The 22,801-nt window shown below is 45.8% G+C and overlaps 3 protein-coding genes across 18 annotated transcripts in view; 2 read left to right on the top strand and 1 right to left on the bottom strand.

Annotated features, from left to right (window-relative positions):
* The window catches only part of atp8a2 (ATPase phospholipid transporting 8A2), a 53,915-nt gene extending 49,048 nt beyond the window's left edge, over positions 1–4,867 (top strand). For 6 of the 12 annotated variants that reach the window (XM_061667103.1, XM_061667106.1, XM_061667108.1 and 3 more), the window contains 2 exons: positions 2,712–2,803; positions 2,932–4,865. In XM_061667103.1, the coding sequence (XP_061523087.1) occupies positions 2,712–2,803; positions 2,932–3,026 (187 nt within the window). In that variant the 3' untranslated portion in view covers positions 3,027–4,865. Of the gene's footprint in view, positions 1–375; positions 407–2,711; positions 2,841–2,931 lie in introns of those variants that run through there. The other 6 variants (XM_061667099.1, XM_061667101.1, XM_061667102.1 and 3 more) reach the window with 4 other exon arrangements.
* Positions 4,868–7,852: 2,985 nt separating this feature from the next.
* Positions 7,853–15,403, bottom strand: LOC133396741 (protein shisa-2). The gene is made up of 2 exons (XM_061666887.1): positions 14,769–15,403; positions 7,853–8,432 (listed from the first exon to the last, which is right to left on the bottom strand). The coding sequence occupies exons 1-2, from the start codon at positions 15,064–15,066 to the stop codon at positions 7,867–7,869; spliced, it is 864 nt and encodes a 287-aa protein (XP_061522871.1). The 5' UTR covers positions 15,067–15,403; the 3' UTR covers positions 7,853–7,866.
* Positions 15,404–16,088: 685 nt separating this feature from the next.
* spice1 (spindle and centriole associated protein 1) lies at positions 16,089–22,101 on the top strand. Of its 5 annotated transcripts, XM_061666882.1 has the most exons (18): positions 16,089–16,301; positions 16,420–16,538; positions 16,890–16,937; positions 17,034–17,171; positions 17,241–17,343; positions 17,450–17,547; positions 17,955–18,028; positions 18,113–18,237; positions 18,316–18,441; positions 18,543–18,799; positions 18,878–19,009; positions 19,384–19,492; positions 20,384–20,479; positions 20,567–20,856; positions 20,978–21,161; positions 21,238–21,289; positions 21,720–21,783; positions 21,897–22,101. In XM_061666882.1, exons 2-18 carry the CDS (start codon positions 16,437–16,439, stop codon positions 21,957–21,959), a joined length of 2,061 nt encoding a protein of 686 aa, XP_061522866.1. In that variant the 5' UTR covers positions 16,089–16,301; positions 16,420–16,436; the 3' UTR covers positions 21,960–22,101. The 5 variants fall into 5 exon arrangements, with proteins under 5 accessions (XP_061522866.1, XP_061522865.1, XP_061522869.1 ...); XM_061666881.1 differs by having other exon boundaries at positions 16,089–16,538; XM_061666885.1 differs by having other exon boundaries at positions 16,089–16,538; positions 21,725–21,783.
* The last annotated feature ends 700 nt before the right edge of the window (positions 22,102–22,801 follow it).

Raw genomic sequence — 22,801 nt, forward strand, 5'->3', positions numbered from 1 at the left:
AATGTCAGGTATAAATTATAAATATACATTTTCTTAATTGAATTTTCATGAATTTCTTCATGAAAATTAGATGAACCGCTCTATTTATTATTTTATTTCAATGATCTGTGTTTACATTTAACTTTAGCATAGCCATGGAGTCGAGCATAATGAATGACTAAGTTCATTATGACAAATCCTCATCATCAGAACCAAAGGCAAGGCCGAGGTCCCTTAGAGGCGGCACGGAGGTAGTAACTCCCGCCTGTCAACTGTCCTGCTGTGTGAACTCTTAACCTCCGATGACCTTTCACCCTTTGTTTTTGCATGCTCATCATTTCCATTTTTTTTTTTTTTTTTTTTCTTTACATTTTTTTTATTTTAAACTCTTCATAGTTGGACCAATTTGACCTGCTGCACGGACCTGGTGTGTTGTCTTTAGATATATGCGCTTGTGTGTGGTTAGCAGTGTTTGGAAGTAAGCAGTAGTTTGAAACACGCAGATTGCTGCCGCACGTCTACGTCAATTAGCGACCCTCCCTTAAAAACACTCCCTTATATTGAGACAAGCCGCTTTCTATGAGAGTCCGGGCCCTCCGCCTCCTCGAGAGGCTCGAGGTGCGCTTTCATCAACTCTGAACGGGGGGAGGAAGCTTGCCACTCATCATCCAGAATGAGAGGAGTTACAGTAAAGCGTCCGGCTTGTAAAAAGAGCACATCTGTATTTGTAGTATGGGAAAAGTTGTGGAAAGGTAGGAGGAGAATCCCCAGGGTGGAGTTGAAATGGTGCACATCCTTTATGTTTTCTATTGAACAAACACCATTTGCTTTGGCTGAAGAAGTTTTCCCCCATCCACTTTAAAAGTGTAATGTTCCCAGGAAAGCAACCTTGTTTTTGCAACAACAAAAAAAGCTGAAAATAAAACAAACAAAAGACATCTTGGCAACTTTAAAAGCACATTTTTCACACACACACACACACAAAATTGCCGAACTCCGAGTTGTACGACGTGCCCAGTGCCTCGATTTGAGATATTAATCTTTCGGGATAGGTGCCAGAACAGCAAAAGTAGAACAATCCTTTGAAGCTCGTTGAAATGACGTCTTGCCGACTATTGACGAGCTTCATATTTTTCGATAGAACAGACTTCATTTGCTTTGGCGAAAGACGTCTTAGATTCATTCCCCACACTTTAAAGGCTTCCATTCCTCGGAAACATCCCTTGTTGTTGGAGCACAGAGCTCCATTCATCCGCATAATGGCGGACACGTTCGCGGCCTCAGTGGTGACGGTGACGACGAGGTGTTTCGGGGGGTGTTAATACGAGCGAGGCGCTTCGTTATTTTTGCTCGACGGGAGAGGAGAGGAGCCGTGACGGCGTGTGGTCTTCGCACAGAGGGTCCAGTCTTCTTCTCTGAGAGTCGGGGGGGGGGGGGGGGGGGGGGGGTCGGGCGGCGGCGGCCTGAGGTCCCGGTCCACTGTGGGCGTCCTGTTTGACAAAAACAACGTTTCCACCGCGCCGTATGGACCGGTTTGGAACGCTAAAACGCGGACCACGTCCGAGCTTTGGTGACTCGATTGTAATTTTCGAAATCAGGTCTCTTCTAAATGTGGATAAAAATCCAATACGTTTCAGATATCGTAAACGCACAAATCGGACATACCCCGTAAATGCCGTCTTGACCACATCCAAATATATTGATTTGTGACATGCGTGTACATCAGTTGTTTTGGTCCCATTTGACATTTGATATATTCTTTTCGTGTGTTGTTCTTGTTGAGGATAGTGTCGAAAAACAAGCTAAAGAAAGCACTAACTTTGCAGAGTTAATCCTTTGATTCAGTGACTTCAGCGGCATTTTTTCCCCAAATTTCTTGGAAAAATTCACAATTGTACGAAGTCAGGGGTAACTTCCGATGTACATTTTTGCACGTTCTTCTTGTTGAGGCGAGTGTCGCAAAAAAAAAAGCCAAAGAAAAAGATGACTGCTGAGTTAATCCTTTGATTCTCATTTGAATGACATTCTTGTGACATTTTTTTCCATATTTTTTTAAGAAATGCAGAATTGTACGATGGCAAGAGCAACTTCCGATGCATTTTTGTTTTTTATCTTAGAAAATAGACATCTTTATATTTAAAATTGTAACGAAAAGTGCAAGGAGCTCGCAGGCTCCGCAGCATCTAAATATAAAGTTGAATGAGAACTTTGAAAAATAAATAGCTCCCTAAAGTTTTCTACAATAAATAGTTTTCTTAAATTTCATCATGACTGAAATGTTTATCTTTCATTTATCTTTGCTTTATGTTCATACAAAAATAAAAAGTGCAGGGAGTTCCCAGGTTCCTGAAAATTCTAATAGCTCCCTGAAGTTCAACCAAAAAATATATTTCTCTCTCGGATTAAAAAAAATAAAATAAAAACGATGACGAAAAACGATCTGCGTCAAAATGCCGATAATCAGTCCGTCCCTAATTCGAACGAAAAAAATCCACATTGTACGACGTCAACTGTCATTTTTGTTCAGTTGTGGTCCTCAAGGACGCGCTTGTTGGATGGCCTTGTAGTGCGCCAAACTGGCCGACCTGCTTTCTGCAACAGTAAACAGATTAAATGTTGACCCAGTAGAGTCAATAGTTAGCGCTTAAGTGCGTGCGCCCCCCCCCGCCCTCTCCTTATAGCCTTGGAAATGAAATGTCTGCTTCCTGTGCTCCGCTCTCTCCCTGCCGCAGTCTAAACGAACGTGCCCATCTGCTGACAAGAGTCTTTAGGAAGACGTCCTCCAGCATCGGACGCTCCAACTCGTTGCAGCAGCCCGTGACGCGTGAGTACGCTGTGTGTTTTTGCTGTCGGTGACCGGCCAGAGATTGGCCCGCTAACGTCCGCTCCACCCACCCGCCATCCCGCCACCCTCCACCTCCCCCCCATCTCCACCGTCCCACCCATCCACAGACGGCTACGCCTTCTCCCAGGAGGAGCACGGCGTGGTGTCCCAATCGCAGGTCGTGCGCTCGTACGACACCACCCGCCAGCGGCCCAGCATCTAACTCCCACCCCCGCCCGTCAAACACCATCCCATCCCCCCCTGTGAGCTGTCACTGTGGCAACGGGACTACAAGCCTATGGATTATTCCGGACTATCAAAACATAAGCTATCATACGCCACGCACAAGCACCGCAAGTCAGAGACTACTCGGGAAGCCTGATTGGTGCGTTCCACTGTATCCTTCTGTGCATGTGTGTGTGTTGTGCGTCCGCATGTGTTACCCCCCCTCGCCCTTCAGTCATCACATGAAGGGAATGGTGAAGGCGAGGGGGACGTCCAAATAAACACGCACGGATGAATTCCATTCCGAGCGCTGCCAAACACCACAGGAGATGCGACTAGGCAGAAGGCTCGGACCCCCCGCCCCGCCCCGCCCGACTAGTGGAGCATCCATCTTCCTTATCGGCTCACTTCCTATCTGTCCCGTCTCAACTACTGGACCTTTTTTTTTATGTTTTCTTTTTTTCAGTTTTTTTTTTACTCAAATGTCCGAGAGAAGAAATACTTGACCTTGTATGGCAAGCGGTTTGAGCATTTATTTGATATTCTACTCGAGCACTGAAATGTCCCTGTACTAGTATGCTCTTTGTCCTCGCCAGTAAGACAATTCAGCACACGAGTAGAGCGATTAGGGTGAACTAGCAAAACAAGTATGTCTTACTAGTCGAGCTGGGCAAATACAGATGCCATCCTTATTTCAAGGTATCGGGTACTCTTGAAGACTGCAGCCAAGAGCGTCTGCCTCACAGTTCTGAGGACTGTGTGGAGTTTGCATGTTCTCCCCGTGCCTGCGTGGGTTTTCTCCGGGCACTCCGGTTTCCTCCCACATCCCAAAAAACATGCATGGTAGGTTAATGGACGACTCTAAATTGCCCGTAGTTGTGAATGTGTATGTGCCCTGCGATTGGCTGGCAACCAGTTGAGGGTGTACCCCGCCTCCTGCCCGATGATAGCTGGGATAGGCTCCAAGCACGCCCGCGACCCTAGTGAGGAGAAGGAGCTCAGAAAATGGATGGATGGATATGTACATATACATGACATCAAGTAAGTCCTCCTCGCCAGTAGTTGGCACTGCACTGTGGCGGTTCGACGCGTTGGCGAATCATCGTGCATCGGAAAAGGAAAAGATGTCTTTTTTTCCACAATTATCTGTCGTTGTGTTCATTGAAATATAAAGTATCAAAAGTACTAGTGGTATCGGTGAGTACTCAAGATTGAATACTCATACTGGTATGAGTCTATAAAAAAGTGATATCAAACATCCCTTGTAACAACTGTCTTTATAGTGCTGTTTTTTTACCATTACTGTATTACATTTCTGCGCACTAGTAGAATGACCAAAGCGCAGTTGTAGAACCAGCATACTAGTCGAACGCCTAGGGTGCACTAGTGGAATGACTGTCTTACTAGTCTTTTTTTTTTTGTCAACTAGGATACAGTTTTGCCTCTCTAGTAACGTGGAGTTTTGCTACCAGTGCACCGTAATTGTTGTACTAGTGTGCTGTGTTGTCACACTGTAGTGGAAAAAAACATCACTGGTAAAACAGCTGTTGGTAAAACAGACAATTCATTGCACTAGTAGGATATTGAATAAATGCTGAGACTGCTTTCCACGGCGCGAGCGCTAGTATGCATCCAAAACGAGAAGAAGGGATTTCCACGGAGACGCTCACCCATCGTGTTTTTTTTTTGTTTGTTTGTTTTTGTAAATTTGGCGTCTTGTGCTCTGCTTGTGGAATGCGAGAACGCCGGCTTGTATCGAGGGGAGGGATTGTCCCGTCCAAGTCTTAATCATTAAATCCAATCAATCCCAAAAACACGTCTGCCTCCTGTCTGCTGTTGACTGTAAAAAGCCTCTTTTTTTTTTTTTTTGGTCGCCCGAAAGAAGTCACGCGTTGAGTTGGGTGTGACAATCATTGTTTTGTGCCAGTCCCTGCTCGATTCTGGTGCAAACACTTGTTCGATTTTTATGTGCCACGAATGGAAATGTTTGGCTCATGCAACCTTGTCAGATTCGGAAAAAAATTTTCCTGTAAAAAGATAGCTACTCCGAGATCCTCCCGGACGACCGAGCTTCTCACCCTATCTCTAAGGGAGAGCCCGGACACCCTGCGTTGGAAACTCATTTCGGCGCAGCCGAGGCGTAGCGGGGGTCCGGTTTGGTGGCCTCAGTATTGCATCTCTGCTTTTTGCAGATGATGTGTTTCTGTTGGCTTCATCAAGCCGTGACCTCCAACTCTCACTGGAGCAGTTCGCAGCCGAGTGTGAAGCGGCTGGGATGAGAATCAGCACCTCCAAATCTGAGACCGTGGTCCTCAGTCGGAAAAGGGTGGCGTGCCCTCTCCGGGTCGGGGATGAGATCCTGCCCCAAGTGGAGGAGTTCAAGTATCTTGGGGTCTTATTCACGAGTGAGGGAATAATGGAACGGGAGATCGACAGGCGGATCGGTGCAGCGTCTGCGGTGATGCGGACTTTGTATCGATCCGTTGTGGTGAAGAAGGAACTAAGCCGAAAGGCGAAGCTCTCGATTTACCGGTCGATCTACGTTCCTCCCCTCACCTATGGTCACGAGCTGTGGGTCGTACCGAAAGAACAAGATCCCGGATACAAGCGGCCGAAATGTGTTTTTGTAATCAAAATTAATCATTTATTATTTTTAAATGGTTAACATTTTTAAAAGAGAAATTACTGCGAGAAATAATAGAACTAAACACTTTCTTGGGCAAACCGTCCCCAGTTACAAAACCTTTTCTCTGTAAGACATTCTTAACTGCCATCCAACGGTTAAAAATAAGTGAACGTCTCATGATAGTAAATCTTTGAACAAGAAAAACATAATCATTGTCTTCATTTTGTACCAAGCAACCAAGACGTTTATACCGCAATAGGTTTTCCTTCCCGTTGTATGTTTTTTGCCACATATAATAAAAGCCCACCTCTCCTCCACTCCTTTTCTGAGCTCCTGGAGTCAAATCTACGCAGACCTTTAAGATTGAGGCACTCTCCTCTCGCGCCCACCTTCCTGAACTTGCAGCTGCTGCAGTATGGAGAATTTCATCCACTCCCTGAGCTACACGCTGCAAATATGCACCCTGACAAAATCGCACCTCCTCCTCCTCGTTCTTATCCGTCCCGCTCCCGCCGAGCGCGTCCGATGATGTGACGGCTATTTGTTCCAGCGTCCGCTGTGGGTGATTGATCTGTCTGCGAATGTGTGTAATTAGTGTGTTTCGAGGGGATTAAGTATGTGACAGAGCTCTGCGTGCAAAATGGTGAACAAGCTTTTACCGCTCGTTCAGCTGAGAGCTAGGGGGTGCAACCCGGGGGCCCGTGGGCAACGTACAGAGTAGAAGGGGGTGCGCCAACTCTATCAGGATTTTAAAGGGGGTGCGAGGCTTAAAAGGTTTGGAAAAGACTGCTCTAAAAGTGTCCAAAAGGCTTTTGTTTGGCTTTTTTTTTTGGGGGGGGGGGGGCATAGTAGCGAAGTTCTTTTTTTTTTTTTTTTTTTTCTCTCTCTTTTTTTAGAGGGTGCACCAACTCTGTTAAGATGCTAAAAGGGGTGCATAGCTTAAAACGTTTCGGAAAGGCAGGAGTATCCAAAAGGCTTTAGTCCGACTTTTAGAATGAGTTTGGGGTAAAGGGGGCGTGTTTAACGGTAAAGACTGCTCTTAAAGTATTCAAAAGAATTTTTTGGGGGGATGTTGGGGGGGGGGGGTATTACGATGTGAAAGTGGGCAAACAAGACTCAGAAGCTCACTGAAAATGACGTGTTTTTTTATTTAGTTCCATGAAGGCATTAAAAATGGCACTCGTGCATCCTCGACGACGCAAGCTGTATTGCTGCATATTGTGCAGACAGACTGCGCATTCCTGCGTTTGGCAGGTAACGGGCGACTTGCTTGTTCGCTCAGCACGCGCACTGAACTGTGCAAGTGTAAAATCCAGTAACACACCTCACGGGAAACGCGAGCAAGGGGGTGGGGGTGGGGGGGTATCGTTTTCAAAGCGCCGCCTCACGAGCCTTCGGGTGACGTCGGCGTTTTCTCACGCCGGGGCGGCGTCGGGAGGAAAAGTCCGGAGCGTCACGGTCCGTGTGCCGCGCTCACTTCATTAGCGTTTAAATAGTCTGCAGGGAGACCGCCTGCGATTGCCATCACACACACACTTTTGCAAATGCGCACTATAAATCACCCCAGTCATCCCTGGTACAAACACACAAATCTTTCATACTTGTAAGTATTTTTGAGCCCACGTTTGTAAGCTGAGCTCAGCTCATTTGCAATACCAAAAACCAAGTCCAGAAAACAAACAGTCCTTATAGGGGAACGCAACCCCAATTTCTTTTTTTTTTTTTTGTTTGTTGCAAAAATACATTGAATTTTCCACAACTAGTCTAAACTGTACTGTGATTATTATCGCGTTCGTGGAATAGTGATTAATTATGTTAATTCATCAGTTTCCATTTGTAACAACATGTTGATGTCATGATGGTTTGAACAAACTCTTAGCAAACCACGCGTAGTTATGCTAGTTATCACAGCATACATGACGCCGGAACACAGGCAGAGAGCACTTGACGTTAATTTCGGTCGACAGCAGAGGTTGATATTGCCAAACATGGCGGCCCCCTGAGATGGATGAAAGTTATTCTTAATCCACGAATGTGATAATAATCAGAATACTTTTTTTAGACTAGTGGAGGCACATACAATGTATTCTAACCACAAAAAAAAAAACATTTTATTTCGTTCCCCTTAAAAAAAGAAATAAAATGGTGGTGGTGGAAGGGGGGGGGGGGGGGGGGGGCACCAGAATCCACTCGGGTGTCGTTTGACAAGTCGTCACACTGTCACTGGCGGGTATTTCTGCTCACTGGCGACACTCGAGCCTCCAGCTTGAGGGGGAGGGCAAGGGGACTGGAGGGGTCTATACCCACCTTGGGTGGGGTCTATAAAAGTGGGGGACACCGGATGGGCGTAGCCGATGTACTGCGGATGCAGGAACTGTCCCTGGTGGGGCATGATCTGCGTGGCCTGCTGGCAGTTGAGAACGGAGAAGTTGGTGGGCATGTTGACGAAGACGCTGGCGTCGGGCGGCAGGCAGCAGGAGGCCTGCGCCCGGACCAGAGGAGCGGGCGGCTGGGGTCCCGGGCGGGCGTTGGCGGACGGGGCGGAGGAGCTGGACGACGCTGCCGTGCTGGATTGGCGCGACGACGAGCCCCTGGAGCCGGCGGCGCCGGACATCATGGGGATGGTCTCCAGGAGGCGGCCCCCTCCGCCGGAGCCGCCCGCCGCCATCTCCTGCTTGGGGCGCAGGCAGCGACAGCAGCACATGGCCACCACTGAGCCCACCAGGATGAAGGCCACGAAGACGGAGCCCACGATGAGGAAGGGAACATAGATGGGAACTGCGGAGGGAGACCGGGAGAGAACGCTATTAGATTTCACATTTCAAAAGAGTTGGCGCACCCACTTCTAGTTTTCACCTAATTTCATGTTTTTGACTAGTATTTATGTTTAAATATTTTTTTTGCCAATATTTGTGCATTTTTTCTGTCGGAGTAGGTGCACATCACCTCCCACCCACCCACACACAGCCTGAAAGAAAAAGCCAAAACAAATTTAAGTTAATGGCCAACATGAACTATAACGTACATTACGACACCAGACCGCCAACCCCCGGGAGTGCGTGCACCAAAATTTGTGAATCCCACATCATTCGACTTCACATAAGAACCTCACAGGGCATTTAAACTCCAAGCTACTTCCTGCCTGTCTAGACAGGTGAGTGCTGATTGGCTGAGACAGGGACACAAAAAGCTGGCCGGACCGGCCCCGTCGGGAGCGAAAGGTGCGCCGGGATTTGCTTCCCAGGGAGCCGGAGACTCTCATTAGCACTTCTCGACTTTGTTTTGATCTTGTCTAATCCTTAGCGCCCTGCTGTGTCACCCGCACTCCACTCTGTGTGTGAACAACATGTTATTGGCTAGTTTGTCATGATGTATAGTAAAGGGGAGGGGGGGGGAATAGCCACACAGCCCCTTCAACATTCTGACAGTTGGCGCACCCCTTTTGTCCGCTACAAATAGACCCAGTAGGTGGTTGTAATTGCAATGTGCAGTTAGCTAGCTACACCTATATCCCGAAAACACACTCCTTGAGAGCGCCTCGTTGTGGGGCATTGAGTGTGCGCCTTTACACAAAGAAAGACGAAAGCAAGCAGCAGGGGGAAATTATTATTATTTTTTTTTTAAATTCAGGCTCAACAGCCAGCGCGTGGAGCATGGTGGGGCATGACAACAGCCAGTCCACGCGCTAGCCCAAAGTGGCTAGCGTAGCCACTTTAGCCTCGTTGTCTTCCGTGAGAAGGTAGGAGAACGAAGGGAGGAAAACAAAAGTTTTAGAAGCCTTTAAAGCCGTTTGGCACGCATGAAACCCACCCTTAAATTAAAAACATTTTAAAAAAGCAAAACATTTCGGCTGCTTTCAGAGAAGCCTTTCGCGAGCTTTTTAAGCAACACGCCGTCTCCAACATTTCGACAGTTGGCGCACCCCCTTCTACTTAGCAAAAAAAAAAAAAAAGCACAGCAAAGCATTTAGGGTACTTCTGGAGGGGTCGTTCCCAAATTATTTCGTCACTCACTCCCTTCAAACTCCCGACGGAGTGGGACACACCCTACCCACCGTAAACACCCTGAGAGAGGGGGCGGGGGGGGGGGGGGGGAACACTTTTAGAGCAACTGTTCCCAAACTTTTTAAGCTACGCACCCTGTTCAACATCATGACAGAATTGGCGCACCCCCCAGCTAGCCTGAACACAGCTTTTGTTCTGCATACTTGTAAAGCCGTCTTTCCCAAACTTATAATGAAGCATAAAGTCAAAACAAACCTCTTCTGATACTGTAATGTGTACCTAATTAAGTGGTCGGTGAGTATTAGTTATGTGTATGCATATGCATTTGTGTGTGTGAGGGGGATGGGGGGGGGCATTCTTGAGCCAGTTATTCCTGGCCGGACTTCGCAGCGCTTGGCTTTTGCTCCGAGAAAAGAAGGCATTCAGCATCGAATGATTTCATGAAAAATGAAAGAAGCGAGCCCGTCTCGTCTGGCTGACTTTTATATTCATTCAAAGGAGCAACTTTGCCAGCTTTTGCAAATTAGCCATCATGGCCGACGTCGGGGAGGATGGTTTTGTTTAAAAATTGAATTATCGTTACTACCGTATTTAATGTATGTAGTAGAGTAGTAGTTGTCTTTCATCTTCTATCACATACTTTAAAAAAATCCAGTTATTTTTTTCAATTTGTATTTCTCTAATTGTAGATGTTTGAGCATTATGCAAACGTAGCTTCGGCTCTGGCTAGGTTGTTAGCTAATGTTTTGACAGTCTTCACGGGATATTTTCACAGATTTTTATTGGGATTCGCTTGAATTGCCTCATGACTGCGCTTTACTTTTCATGCGTTATCATTTCCAGTGCGCACTCCCAATGGCGGTCAAAACACAATAACCTCCAGGTTACGTCACAAGCGACATGCTCGCGTTTTATGCCGGGTCAGCGGTTCTTTTCCATTCTGAGGCCGCGTTACGGGGCGTAGCTGTACGCCAAACGGGGACAGCAAGGTGACTAGCGCCAGTTTCCCTTTGTCTGCAGGCTCCTTTCTCTCAATGCTCATGCAAAGCAGTATTAGCACAGATAATAGCAGGAGAGGCTTCCGTCTTAAAAAGTAGGAGGGCATGCATGATGAAGGGGAGGAGGTCCGGGAGGGCAGGTGACACCAAAGCCAGAAGTGAGGTGTCAAACTTCTAACATATCTCTGCCAACACCTGACTCCCAATAAACAGCTTCTCACAGGAACTATTTCTATAAGTCTGTTATGGCTACACATATCGGGGTAATGTCCCTCGGGCGTGCGGGGGCGGGGGGTTCACTCGCCTATTTTTCTGTACTTATATGGGCGTCAAGCGCCCTGCTTTGACTCCCAGTCCCATATGTGGTGTATCTGACCAATTGTATTCTTTATCGGGGTTTCATATTTGGATGTTTGTTGTTTTTCTTCCTGATTTCCAAGTCCATTCCCTGAGTTAGCGTGAACAGGGCGTCCCAAAAGTCACTATACACTTCCTGTTATCTATTTTGTTTCAGGTATCATTCGGATAGACGTTTAAGCCATCTGCATCTGACAGCTGCGGCGTTGCACTTTTTTTGGTTGGCATATCATTCCTTTGCTCATGGCTCGCCAATTGACATTGGAGCAGTGTTGCAAAACGTTTTTTTTTTTTCTCTATCCCCGACTGCAGTTTAGCGCATAATTTGAGAAGCTTTGCTCCCAATTTTTACAATTTTTGCAGAAGCGGCAGTAAGTCCCTCCAACCTGAAGTACCGACTTCAGGTTGTTGAGCATCATAATCTTCTTGTCTTGTCTAAGGTCCGTAGGAGGACCGAAGCATCTGCACAATCGACTTTTTCTTGACTTTCCACGGCTTTGCGCAAACGCCTCCTCTCGGAGTTCAGTGTCTTCATCAGCGGTGGTAGTAGTAGCCTTCCGCTGCGTGGTTTGTCAAGAACAGGTACTGTTAGTGACTTTTTCGACACCCTGTATTATTTCTTTCTCTGCGACTTGGGTTTCTATAAAAGTCGCACGTTCCTGCACAGGCTGACCGTACGGTAGATCGATCCGCATCCCCCGTGGGTGCGAAGCCCCCGGAATTAAGTGCACTTGTTGAAACCTTTCACTGGCAAAAGAGCAACCCAGAGCCCTGTACAATTTGAACTTTTCCCGTGACACCGGTTCCACAAATCGAAGCAAAATTGGGTGTACACGTCTATCGTAACAGAACGCACGCAAAAGTCTCAGGGTCCCATGCCCGAAATAGAACAGGAAGTGGCCTTTTGGGGCAAACTCCAGAGCTCGTACTTCGATGAAGTCCGGCTAGGGAATTCGACCAAATGAGCCCCAATCAGAAGCGAGTATCGTAGCTTCTCAATTGCAAAGCTTCTTTTGCCTACGCCATTTAGCAACGTCAACGCCTGTTTGTCGCGACTTCGTGCTTTAACTAGATTAATAATTACAAGAATTACAGAATAAATGTAATCATCTTGCATACAAACTCTTCTTAGTATGGGAGTATCGCCTCGCCTGATTACCTGTCCGTCTGTGCACGTAAAGGTAGGCCTCCTCATCTGTAAATCTGAATGATTTCGGGTCTACTAACCACCTACAGATGCCTGAACCGTGAGGGAGACTTTCCACCTCGCTTTATGAGGTTAAAATTCACATCACAGCTGATAAACGTAGTCCGATAAAAGGCGCACTAAGCCTTAAAAAATGTGTACAACTGAGATATACAAATGAATAGTTTGTACGTGTATTGTTTCGCAGCCCCTGCCCCACACCTGTCGCCGCTGTGGTGCGCTAACATTAAAACTCGTTGCTCAACGCCACGTTTGCCCTCGACGGAGAACATTAATAACGTCCTGCCTGTTAGTCATCAAAGCTGCTCGGTGTATTCCTTGCCTTGAGTGATTAATAGCCTGTGAGGCGTAGGAAAATGGATAAAATGCAACTGATCCTTTGTATGAGATGAGGAGAGGGGGGAAAAATGTAAGGTTGGCCGGGAGCCAGCGGATGAAATGTATACAGCGGTTCCTGCAATAAACACGAATGAGGGTCAGATAACACGCTGGGCATCCAAAACGCTCGCTCGTCTTCTTGTCTACTGCTGAATATTGCCACTGCTTTTCTACATTGTCATGGAGGTGCGCAACATTCAACAAGCAATAACGGTCTGAGTTGTTTTAAAAAAAAAAAAAAAAAAAAAACTAAAAAAAACATTTTCAATTACATTTACCAGTTTTTCTTTTGCGGTTGAACGACTGTTAAGAAGCTCATGATTCAATTTCAATTATTTCGGTTGTGATTCGATTCAATATTGATTTGAATGCTTTGGTATCAATTAAGGGATTTTTGAATCTTTTTTCGAGCATGTGGTATTTTTGAGCATTAAACATCTGAAAATAAACAAAAATGCACGATAATTGACCTATTTGAATTTAAAAGAGTGGAAGACCACATGTGGAAAAAAACAGCTTATAGTTAATTGACGCAGAGTACTAAAGTCATTGCTCAATACAATCTGTATAATAAGTGGTTATATGATACAAAATCTTAAAAAAGATACCTTATTTAGTATATAGAGCCTTTTGAGGGACCCAAGGATGCTTAGTTTCATATAAAATCGACATTATTATTGTTAATAGTCAATCTAGTTCATCATATAAATCATAATTAATTAGCTTGTATTAACTAAGCCTTACGGTACTTGCCAAACAATGCTAAATGTAGTAGTGGTAGAGAGTGAATCCCTGGACGGCACATGATGATCTTAAAAATTGGTTGAGGGGGTATCAAAATGCAAGGTGATTTGAGAACGTGTGTATGTTTTAATGGGCAGAGCTGTCAGCGCCTTTCCACTGAGCCAACTGTCCACGATCCGGTTCAAGTCCCGACTTGATTCCGGCAGCGGCCGACAAACGCTATTCTATTTTTAAAAGTGCACTTTAGGACCATTTGGGAGCCCCACGTAGCTGTTTTTTTTTTTTTTTTCCCCCCTCTCTCTTCTCTAACCCCCGCCCCCTTCTGCTGTCCAGCTGTTGCTGCCAACCTGCAGGGAGCTGATGCTCTGCTCAACAAGGACATAGTGTGTATGCACCGCAGAGCGCTTCATGGGAAGGAAACTGGGAGCGTGTAATCACACAAAATCCAATCTCAAGACCTCGTGAGAGTTATCCAGTACAATCTCAGTTCAAATGTTTCTCTATACTGCGAAGCTATTGGCTTGGTCAGCACGTATTACTCCTTCTGTTTGTCTTGGATTTCAGTTTAGTCTAGTATCCGAAAGTCTTTGTTTTTACGAATTTTATGGATGTTTGTATTGTAGAGGCGGTGCGTCACATTTAGTCGGGATGTTGACGGGGGTGCGTGGCATAAAAAAAGTTTGGGAAAGACTGGTATTTAACTCGTTCACTGCCAGCCTTCCCAGTTAACATGGATATTTGACTTCTAAAGCCGTCAATGGCAGTGAATGTGTTTAAGCATCCAAAACGCTTTGTTTTGACTTTTTTTTCCCCGGGTGCATCAACTCCTTTCATGATGTTGAAGGGGGTGAGTGGCTGGAAAAGGTTAGGGCGAGACTGCTCTAAAAGCATACAAAAGACTTGGTTTCCCCCCTTTTTCGGGGGGGAATTTGTACATGCCATAGGGGTTGCGCCAACTCTGCCGGGATGTCGAAGGGGTGCGCGACTTTAACATTTTAGGGAAGACTGACCTGAAATACCTTAAAGGCTTTGTTTTTACGTTTTTTTTAAGGTGTCTATGTGCGATAAAGGGTGCGCCAAGTGTAGATGTTGACGGGGACACGTGGCTCAAATCGTTTGTCAAATGCTGTTGCTAAAAGCGTCCAAAATGTGCACCAGGGAATGGATAGGAAGTGCACCAACTCTGTTGGAACGGTGAAGAGGGTGCGTGGTGGTGGGTGCTCTAATTGTACCCAAAAGGCTTTGTTTTGACATTTTGAAGGCGCAAAGTAAAATGATAATCCCATAATGCCAGTGTAAGTACCAGTAATGTTTTATGGAATACATTTTGCAAGTAACTTGCCAAACAGGGTAACGTTTTTTCAGCAGCGTGTTCATTGACGTCGCCCCCCGTGACGAATAAAGACGCGAGTGCATACGCCGGTACCTGCGCCGGAGTCCTTAGTCTCCTTGCCCTCGTTCCCTGGTTCCAGGGCCCGCCTGTCGTTGTCGCAGTTGCCCTGGTCCAGCCGCGCGTCCGTGCTGGAGCAGCAGTAGCGCAGCTCGCACTTCCCGCAGCAAATGATGGCGTCCAGGCCGTCTATCTTCTCCGGGCACTGGAAGCCTTCCTTCCACGCTCCCTGGGCGTCGTGCCATCCGTGACAGTACTCCCCGCTGGCCTGCACGTCCATGGCGACCAGGAGTAGGGTCACGACCACGGCGGCCGGGAGTCCTCCGGCCCACATCCCGCAGGCGAGAGAAAGAAAGTCCCCCTACTATGCGGGGAGCTGTGGGACTCGGGAAAATGCGTGATGCACAACTTGGGCGCTGGCATTTGTTGGACAATCGCCGTGCGTAATTGCGTCTCCAAAAATGACTCCACGCGATTTCCCCCCACGTGTTCGAGATCAAGTGTGGTCTCCGGCGGCGTGTTTTCTGAAATGACGCTTTAAATCCAGCCTGGGGGCAAAGTAGAAGTCTGCAATGTAGACTCCGAGTGAAGTCCTTGTGTCCTTGGGGTCTTGTGTGCGGCTGTTCCAAACGCGAGTGGCGCGCCGCGCATATTGCTGAGGCGTCCCCGGACGAGAACTGCGCGCAAGTGAAGTCCAGGCCCCTCGGTGGTCGTTCCTCGCCGATGCGCGCACGACGTCCTACTTTGCGTCACCAGAGGGGCGTGGAGAAAGTTTCGACGTGACAGCTGGCCAGGTAAAACGGCACCAGTCAACGCGCCCAATAAAAGCGCCTATCGTTGAGTTGTTAAGAAAGGAAATTGTGAAAATAGTCAATAAAATAATAATAATGCCTGCATTCGTTACTTGTGTCACTTTTTTTATTTTTATTTTTTACGAAGTAACTGTTGGCCCTCATGTCAGGAAAGTTTCATTCTAATTGTAACATTGCCATCTAGTGCACGAATGTCATCATTTCACGTCGAATCACGACTGGGATCGTCCCATTGTTTTAAAATGGCATTTTCACGATTAAACGTGGACCAGAAGGTCCGCTGACAGCGTAATGGTATTTGTGTGAAACTAGTATGAGTCAATTTACAGTAATTTAGAGTTCATGTCGGCAGGTACTACATTTCCCATCTTGCTCTTGGCGTCGGAAGGCGTCCGTGGCAACAAGTACAGGAACTCAAGACAGCGAAAACACACTTTTAGCGAGCATTTTGACTCGCTCCCCGTTCCAATATTCTTTTTGAACATGTGTTATTCATAAAACTAACGTGCCCCTAAAGTTACGAACGTTCACATGCTTCCGTGTGGCTAGTACTACATGTCCCATCGTGCTTTTTGCGTACGTGACGACAAGCACAGGGAAGTGGCGCGGGACGATTGAAAAACTGCCACGCAAACTACGGAAGGCAAATTTGAAGCTCGCAACTCGACCAGCGTTTCGAGACGTCTTTAAGTTTAAAAAAAATAAATAAATAAGCCGTCAGTGTGGAACAAACACTTTGGTTGTTTTACGTTTCGAAGTAAGCGCGAACTTCAGATGTTAGCTAGCTCGCCGTGAAAGTGGCTAGTGGGGAACGCTATTCAGCGACTTTGCCAACACGTTGACATAAGATTGATTTATTCCATTTATTTTCGTAGAAACCAACTCTGCAAACATGTCATTTGCTAGAGGAGGGTGTCGACCGCAACACGGCAAGGGTTTGAAAAAGCCCCTTCGTCCCAAGAAGACAGCCGCACCTCCCAAAAAAGAGTGGGTGGTGAGTACGTGCTAAATGATTCAACAACAACAACGCTTTGAGTTATTAATGAGAGCGGTCCACGATTTGCGACGGAGTTACGTTCATACGGCGGTGACGTAACCTGATTGTGTACGTAAGTCGGAATGCTACCTTGTCTGTCCCTAACATAGTTTTAGATGGTTGGATAATTAGATATAAGTAGATATTACAGTGAATTTATGTGTTAAGGCTGAGGCCATAAATATAAAACAAATGTCGTATGTCTACCGTCGTACAGAGGACGCCGTGCATTAACTAATTTTTAAAACTGTGTGTTGTCGCAGCTTGCTTTGTTCGCTATTTGACACCCTGATAATGTTGTGGTTTCAGAGCACCATCAGCGACCTGTCCGTGCACAAGCTGAGCCCCGCAGAGCTGGTAAAGCTGGTTTCGCGAGCTTTTAATGATGTATTTTCAACTGTCTTCAAGTATAAAGTCCTCCGCTAGAGATTTCTATTCCCGGTGTGTCCTCAGAATCATCGGCACGAGAGCCGCAAGTCGCACAATAAGGCCGCCGCTCAGTGCGAGCTCCGAGAGAAAGCCCTGAAAGCTCGCCTCGGGCAGGCTGGAAGTAGTCCTCTGGACAAGGCCACTCAAGCAATCATGAGAGAGGTGTGATATTGTTTTTATCGAATCATATACATTATTTTTTAAATCAGAGTGTATTGAATTTGTTTGCAGGTGTTCTCTGACAAGCTGTTGCTGCAGGATGTGCTGGCTCGCTCCGACAGAGCCATGGCCGTGGTCAACGACCTGTTGGGAGACCCACCACGCAGGCATACTGGTAGAATGTTGAACATGCCGCACTACCCAAACATTGATCTGAATAGTCAAGTATGTTTCTGGATCTCTTGCACGTGTGCACAATGTGTCTTTGTGTAATTCCACAGGACATCCCACTGTGACGGTGGCCCCAAACTCGGACTCTACTTTTTTCCAGAGATCCATTGAGCTGTCATCCCTCAGCGACTCCATGTTGGATCAACAGGTGTGCGTGCAGTTGTCCAGTGAATGTTCATTGAACACACACACACACACACACACACACACACTCGCTCACTCACATGCTCTCTCGAGATCCGAGCCAAAATTATTTATAAGTCAAAACGTTGTGGCTGGTGTTTATGCAGTAATGTTTAAAAGTATATGCTATTATCATTTTTTTTGTCATAGCCTTGCATGCCATAACTGATAATACAACAATACTGTAGGTTGTTTAAAATATGTTTACATAATATATACTACTATTTAAAGTGTATAGGATTTTACATTTTAAATATGTAATATATTGTTATTGGCAGTTTCAGAATTGTTTATTGTAGCTTTTTTTTTTTTTGCACTTACAAGTTTTTTTTTTTTTGAATAAAATGACAACAAAAATTCATAACTTGTCAGGCTCTCACTGATCCAGAGGAGGAAGACTACTACTACAGTGATGAAGAGCCCGCAGAGAGAAGGCTATTCCAGAGGTAGTCACATCTCAGTTGAATCTAAACGGATAAATAAAGACAAGCACATTAACATACCTCTTTGTATTGTATTTGTTTTTGCAGGAAAATAAAGTTGAACAATAAGATAGGAGTGATTCAGCGCCAAAGGGTCCATCATGGTGTCGCTGAGCGCAGATGGACGAGTCCTCTATCTCCCCGCACTCCGGCCAGAGCACCAGCCCACACCGGTAAGCTTGATTTTTATTTTCTTTTTAAATTGCATTTCAAATGCCCACATGTAAACTCCTCCCGGTTTTTTTCCTTAGCTCTCAATGCCACAGCGATTGTCCAGCGTGTACGGTCCAGACACAACCACTCGGAGGAAGCCGTTGAGGAGCCTTCCTTCGTGGTCTCGGAAGTCCTCAATGCTCATCTTTCTCCCAGGCAGTCAGGTAATCAAAGAATACATACCCTATTGAAACGTTATATTAGACTCACAAAGTTGGGGCTACAAAAAATAGCGCTGTGTTTTTAAAATGGTGTTGTCGTACAGGTAGTTGTCGCTCCGCCAGGACCAGGAAGCGCGTCTGCAAGACCGCCGAGTTGAACGGCTCCCCCGTGGCCTCCCTCACTCGGGAGCAGTCCGGACTGGGCCTGCTGCAGACCATGCTGGCCCAAGTGGAGCTCGACTTGGATTCTATGTGTCCGCAAACGTCGACGCAGAGTCGGCAACGCCCGGAACAAGGCCTCACTGGCTTCTCCGTGGCTTTGGTCTCCACACTGGCGCGCCTGGTACACCTCCTCAAAAATGTACTGTCCAAAAACAAGGCCTCCCTGAACATCATTCACATTTCTGGGCGATGAATCAAGGCTGTCTGTGTTTCGTAGCGCGAACATGACTCTGAGATTGCGGCCGAGGAAAGACGCAAGCTCGAGGAGAAGCTGAGAAAGCAACGAGATCTGATTGACGCTCTCACTGCAGAGGCCATGACCTTGAGAGAGGAGACCTCCTGCCTGCAGGTAAGTCATTTATCAGCCGGCATTAAGGGAAACATATTTTTTTAGAGAACATTTCGGAGAAGAACAAATTCTTCTGGCGGAGGGTGAAGAGGGCTGGCCAAGATTTCCTGTGCATTTTCCGCGACTCGCCCCTCAGAAATTACGGCAATTATTTTCTTTTAATTATGTAAATTAGCCCACACTGTTACCTAAAAGTGAAGCGTAAGTGCATAAGGGCGCATTGATTTCTTCATTTGCAGAAAAGGGTAGATAACGAAAGATTTACTTCCGACACGCAGGTATTTGGATACAAACAAAAAGTAAATATTCCATATATGTCCCTTTAATGCACACGAGTCATCTTTCTGATCTCTTGTTTATTTATTTGTCCGCAGGCAGAGTTGCAGCAGCGGACAGCAGCGCTGGAGAGGAAGTTGAACTCGGTGGTGTCGGCAATGGCGACGCACCTCGGCCAACTGCAAGGCTCTGATGTCATAGCTACAGGTTTGAAATGTGTATTGTATGAAAATTTGTATATTAGTAAATTACATGTGACGTAACATGGCCGTTTACCATCGCGGGGTGGTGTCTCAAATTAGAAAATGTTCATTTCGGCAGCGGAGTTGCTGTGACGTCAGACGTCATCCAATAGGAGAGGGATTGGCGGAATGTTTTCATAATGCTTACAGTGAAGGTTTTTTGGCGAACATGTACAGTAAACGGCATGGAGAAAAATGGAACAAGTAAAAATTAATTCGGGTTCCCAGTGTCCCGAGCTTTGGGACACAAGTGGAATGACATACTTCACGTACAAACAAGCGGGAAAAGCCTCCAGGCTACTTCCTGGTATGCCGCAAATAAACCACTTCCAAATATGGGCAAGCTTGCGACATCGTCCCTGCGCTCTGCCGAGTAGTGAAGACCAAGAAAACCAAGTACCGTGTGAAAAGTCCTTAAACGACTCAATAAACATTACCTTTGCACATTTCTAGAAAAAGGATTCATACTTTATATCCAATAGTTCAATTTCTTTTCAAGTATCAGAATCACAATCAGGGATAAGGGCATATGAGATACTTTAGTCGTCATATTTGGTGAATGAGAGATCCTACATTTGATCAGTGGCCTTAAAAACAGTCTTCTGTTCGGCCTCCTTAATTCCCTTCAACACAGGATTAATCAATAAACAATTCCACACAATTGACAGAAGTCATATTGGTCAGTTCATCGATTATTATGCCCCTTCCTTGTTACATCCACCAGCCACAACAGTTCCACATTTGAATGCATTCCACTACAAGAGAGAGGAAAATTTGGCCTTTACAAAGACAGAAATGCTCAGTTTAGAATTGTCCGGTGGGTTGTCTACTAGTTCTATATTTTCTTTCTGTACAGTTCAGCAGCCCGTTGCCGAGCGACCACCAGTTTCTGTATCTCCTGCCATCCGGCTCTCCTCACCTGTACAGGGAGATGCCTGGCAGGCAATTCCTGGTAACCTCATTCATTTGTGTACTACTATTACCGTCTACTACTTAGTCCACTTAAAAAAACAAAACAAAAATACACATCTTTCCTCAGAGCCATATCTGGGGGCTTGCAACAAGCTCAGAGCCCACAGCTCGACGTCCAATCTCGCCAGCCTCCCCGTCACGTCGCGACTCTCTCCCGAGGCCTTGGCGACCGAGATCGCTGAGCTCTGCCGAGTCAGAGACGTGATCAGTGCCCAGCTTATCCGAGCTCGGAGCGTCGGGGGGTCGCCCAGCAGCAGCAGCAGCGTGGAGCAGAAGTGCTCGGGATCCGGCGTCACAGGCAGAGTGACACCAAGCACTGCCAAACTCGGTCCACACGTCGATCAACCGAATCATCAGGTGAGCTACAAAAAGACACTTTGATCATTTGTTGCATCGAGGACTTTATAAAACGACCCCTTACATGAAAACTACTCCCCACCCCTTAACCAAAACTAAAGAAGTCTCGTTTTTGTTGTAGGGGACGCCTACTAACAACAGCGTAAATATTGTGCAGCAGCGCCTCCTGGAGCTCAACAGGCAAAGCGCAGCAGCCAGGGGGCGGCTGCTGGATCTCATCGAGCAGCAGAAGCAGACCGTTACCGCCAGAGTGTCCCCGTCCGGCTCCCCTGTGCCCCCCTCGGCCTTCAGTCCGCAACCATCAGGTAGACTGTTCAGCATTCCTGCCATGTGTTTGTTTTAATAGCGTACGCTGTAAATGACGGCTGTGTTGCCACCAAGGTGCGAGTGAAAGCGCTGACGGATCCCTCCTAATGCCGACAGAGGACAGACGGTGAGCTGGATACACACAATAGAAATAAACGACAGCACTCACGCAGCTATTAATCAAGATTAAAGGGGGCATATCATAAAAAGTTGACTTTTTAATGGCTTGTATACAAATAGTTGGGTCACTGGACTGCCTGCTCACCCAGCTCAAGTGGAAATTTACACACTCACATAAATTTTATCTGGCTATTTCTGGAAATTAGTAAGACAAGTTTCACCAGGCTTAACAAATGTAAACTATACTATATTTGTTTATCCTTGGAGTATTCTGACGAAAAAAAGTGAACTATTTGAATTTGTGGGGGGAAAATGCATGATGCCTAGTAAACATAGGATCATCTCAGAGATGAAAAACTAAGACGAAGGAGCTCAGTCCTCAATATTCGTAATTGATATTTTGGAGTTTCTAAATTTGCCTAATCCTTGCTTTATAGATCAGGTGGTTTACAAGTGCATTCTCGGCATTATGAAGAGGCACAAAGGGATGGAAGCACACAGGTACACACACACACACACACACACACACACACACACACACACACGTATAAAAGCAATGGATGTCACTCATGTGCTTAATTGTTGCCTATAAAGATGTCGTTCTCCTTCCACAGCAAACGGACAACGGACGACGAGTACAGGAGGGCTGGTTCGCACGTTCCGCTCATGTTCGATGACGAGAAGACTTTTTTTTTTTCGTAATTAAATTGTTTTAAATATTAACTATTACAGTGTCATTTCTAGGGTTAGACACAATGATAGTTCTGCTTTTATCACCATTAGCTCCACTTTCAACAAATAAATCATTGCTGTACTGTATTGATGATTGAGGACAAGGTTTCTTACTTTAATTTGGTCACTTTTTGCAGTATGCTTCAATGCTGATCCCATGACAACTGATAGGATTGACGACTGAAGATTTCCATCTCAAGCGTGTGTGCAGGGAGGGAGAAGGTGATGTAGTGCAGTACAAAGTCAGTAGGTGGCGTCACTCTTAAAGAACTATCAGCAAGTGAAGTACTGAATCTGTTTGGGGGGGGGGACATTTGTTCCCCTGTTAAATGTGTAGTTTCCGATTGTTATGGTTGTTTTTTGATTATTGTCATAGACATATAATTGGAAAAAAATATACATATAAGGTACACCAGGGTGTGAGATGGATGGATTATCTCAGCAAAGGAGAAATGCTCACTAACAGAATGGTGTACAATATTTGCAAGAAATGGCCTTTTGTGTATATAGATAGTCTTAGATCTTTGAGTTTATTTTAAATGCGTGTGTAAAATTGTTTATTTTTTATTTGAATGAAAAAATAATTCGATTTTCTACGATGAATTAATTAATTTAATTATACATTAAAGGTATTTCTAATTGTTAGTTTTGTTTTATTTACAATAAATCAGTTAACTTATATATATTTTAATTGACTCATTTTACAAAAAAAGTAAGTTAATGCAAATATTACATTTGTTATAATACAAATATTATTAAGCTGAACTAAAGAACAGCGCCATACTTT

This window comes from Phycodurus eques, chromosome 21 (assembly GCF_024500275.1).
Source record: "Phycodurus eques isolate BA_2022a chromosome 21, UOR_Pequ_1.1, whole genome shotgun sequence".
Taxonomy (NCBI): domain Eukaryota; kingdom Metazoa; phylum Chordata; class Actinopteri; order Syngnathiformes; family Syngnathidae; genus Phycodurus; species Phycodurus eques.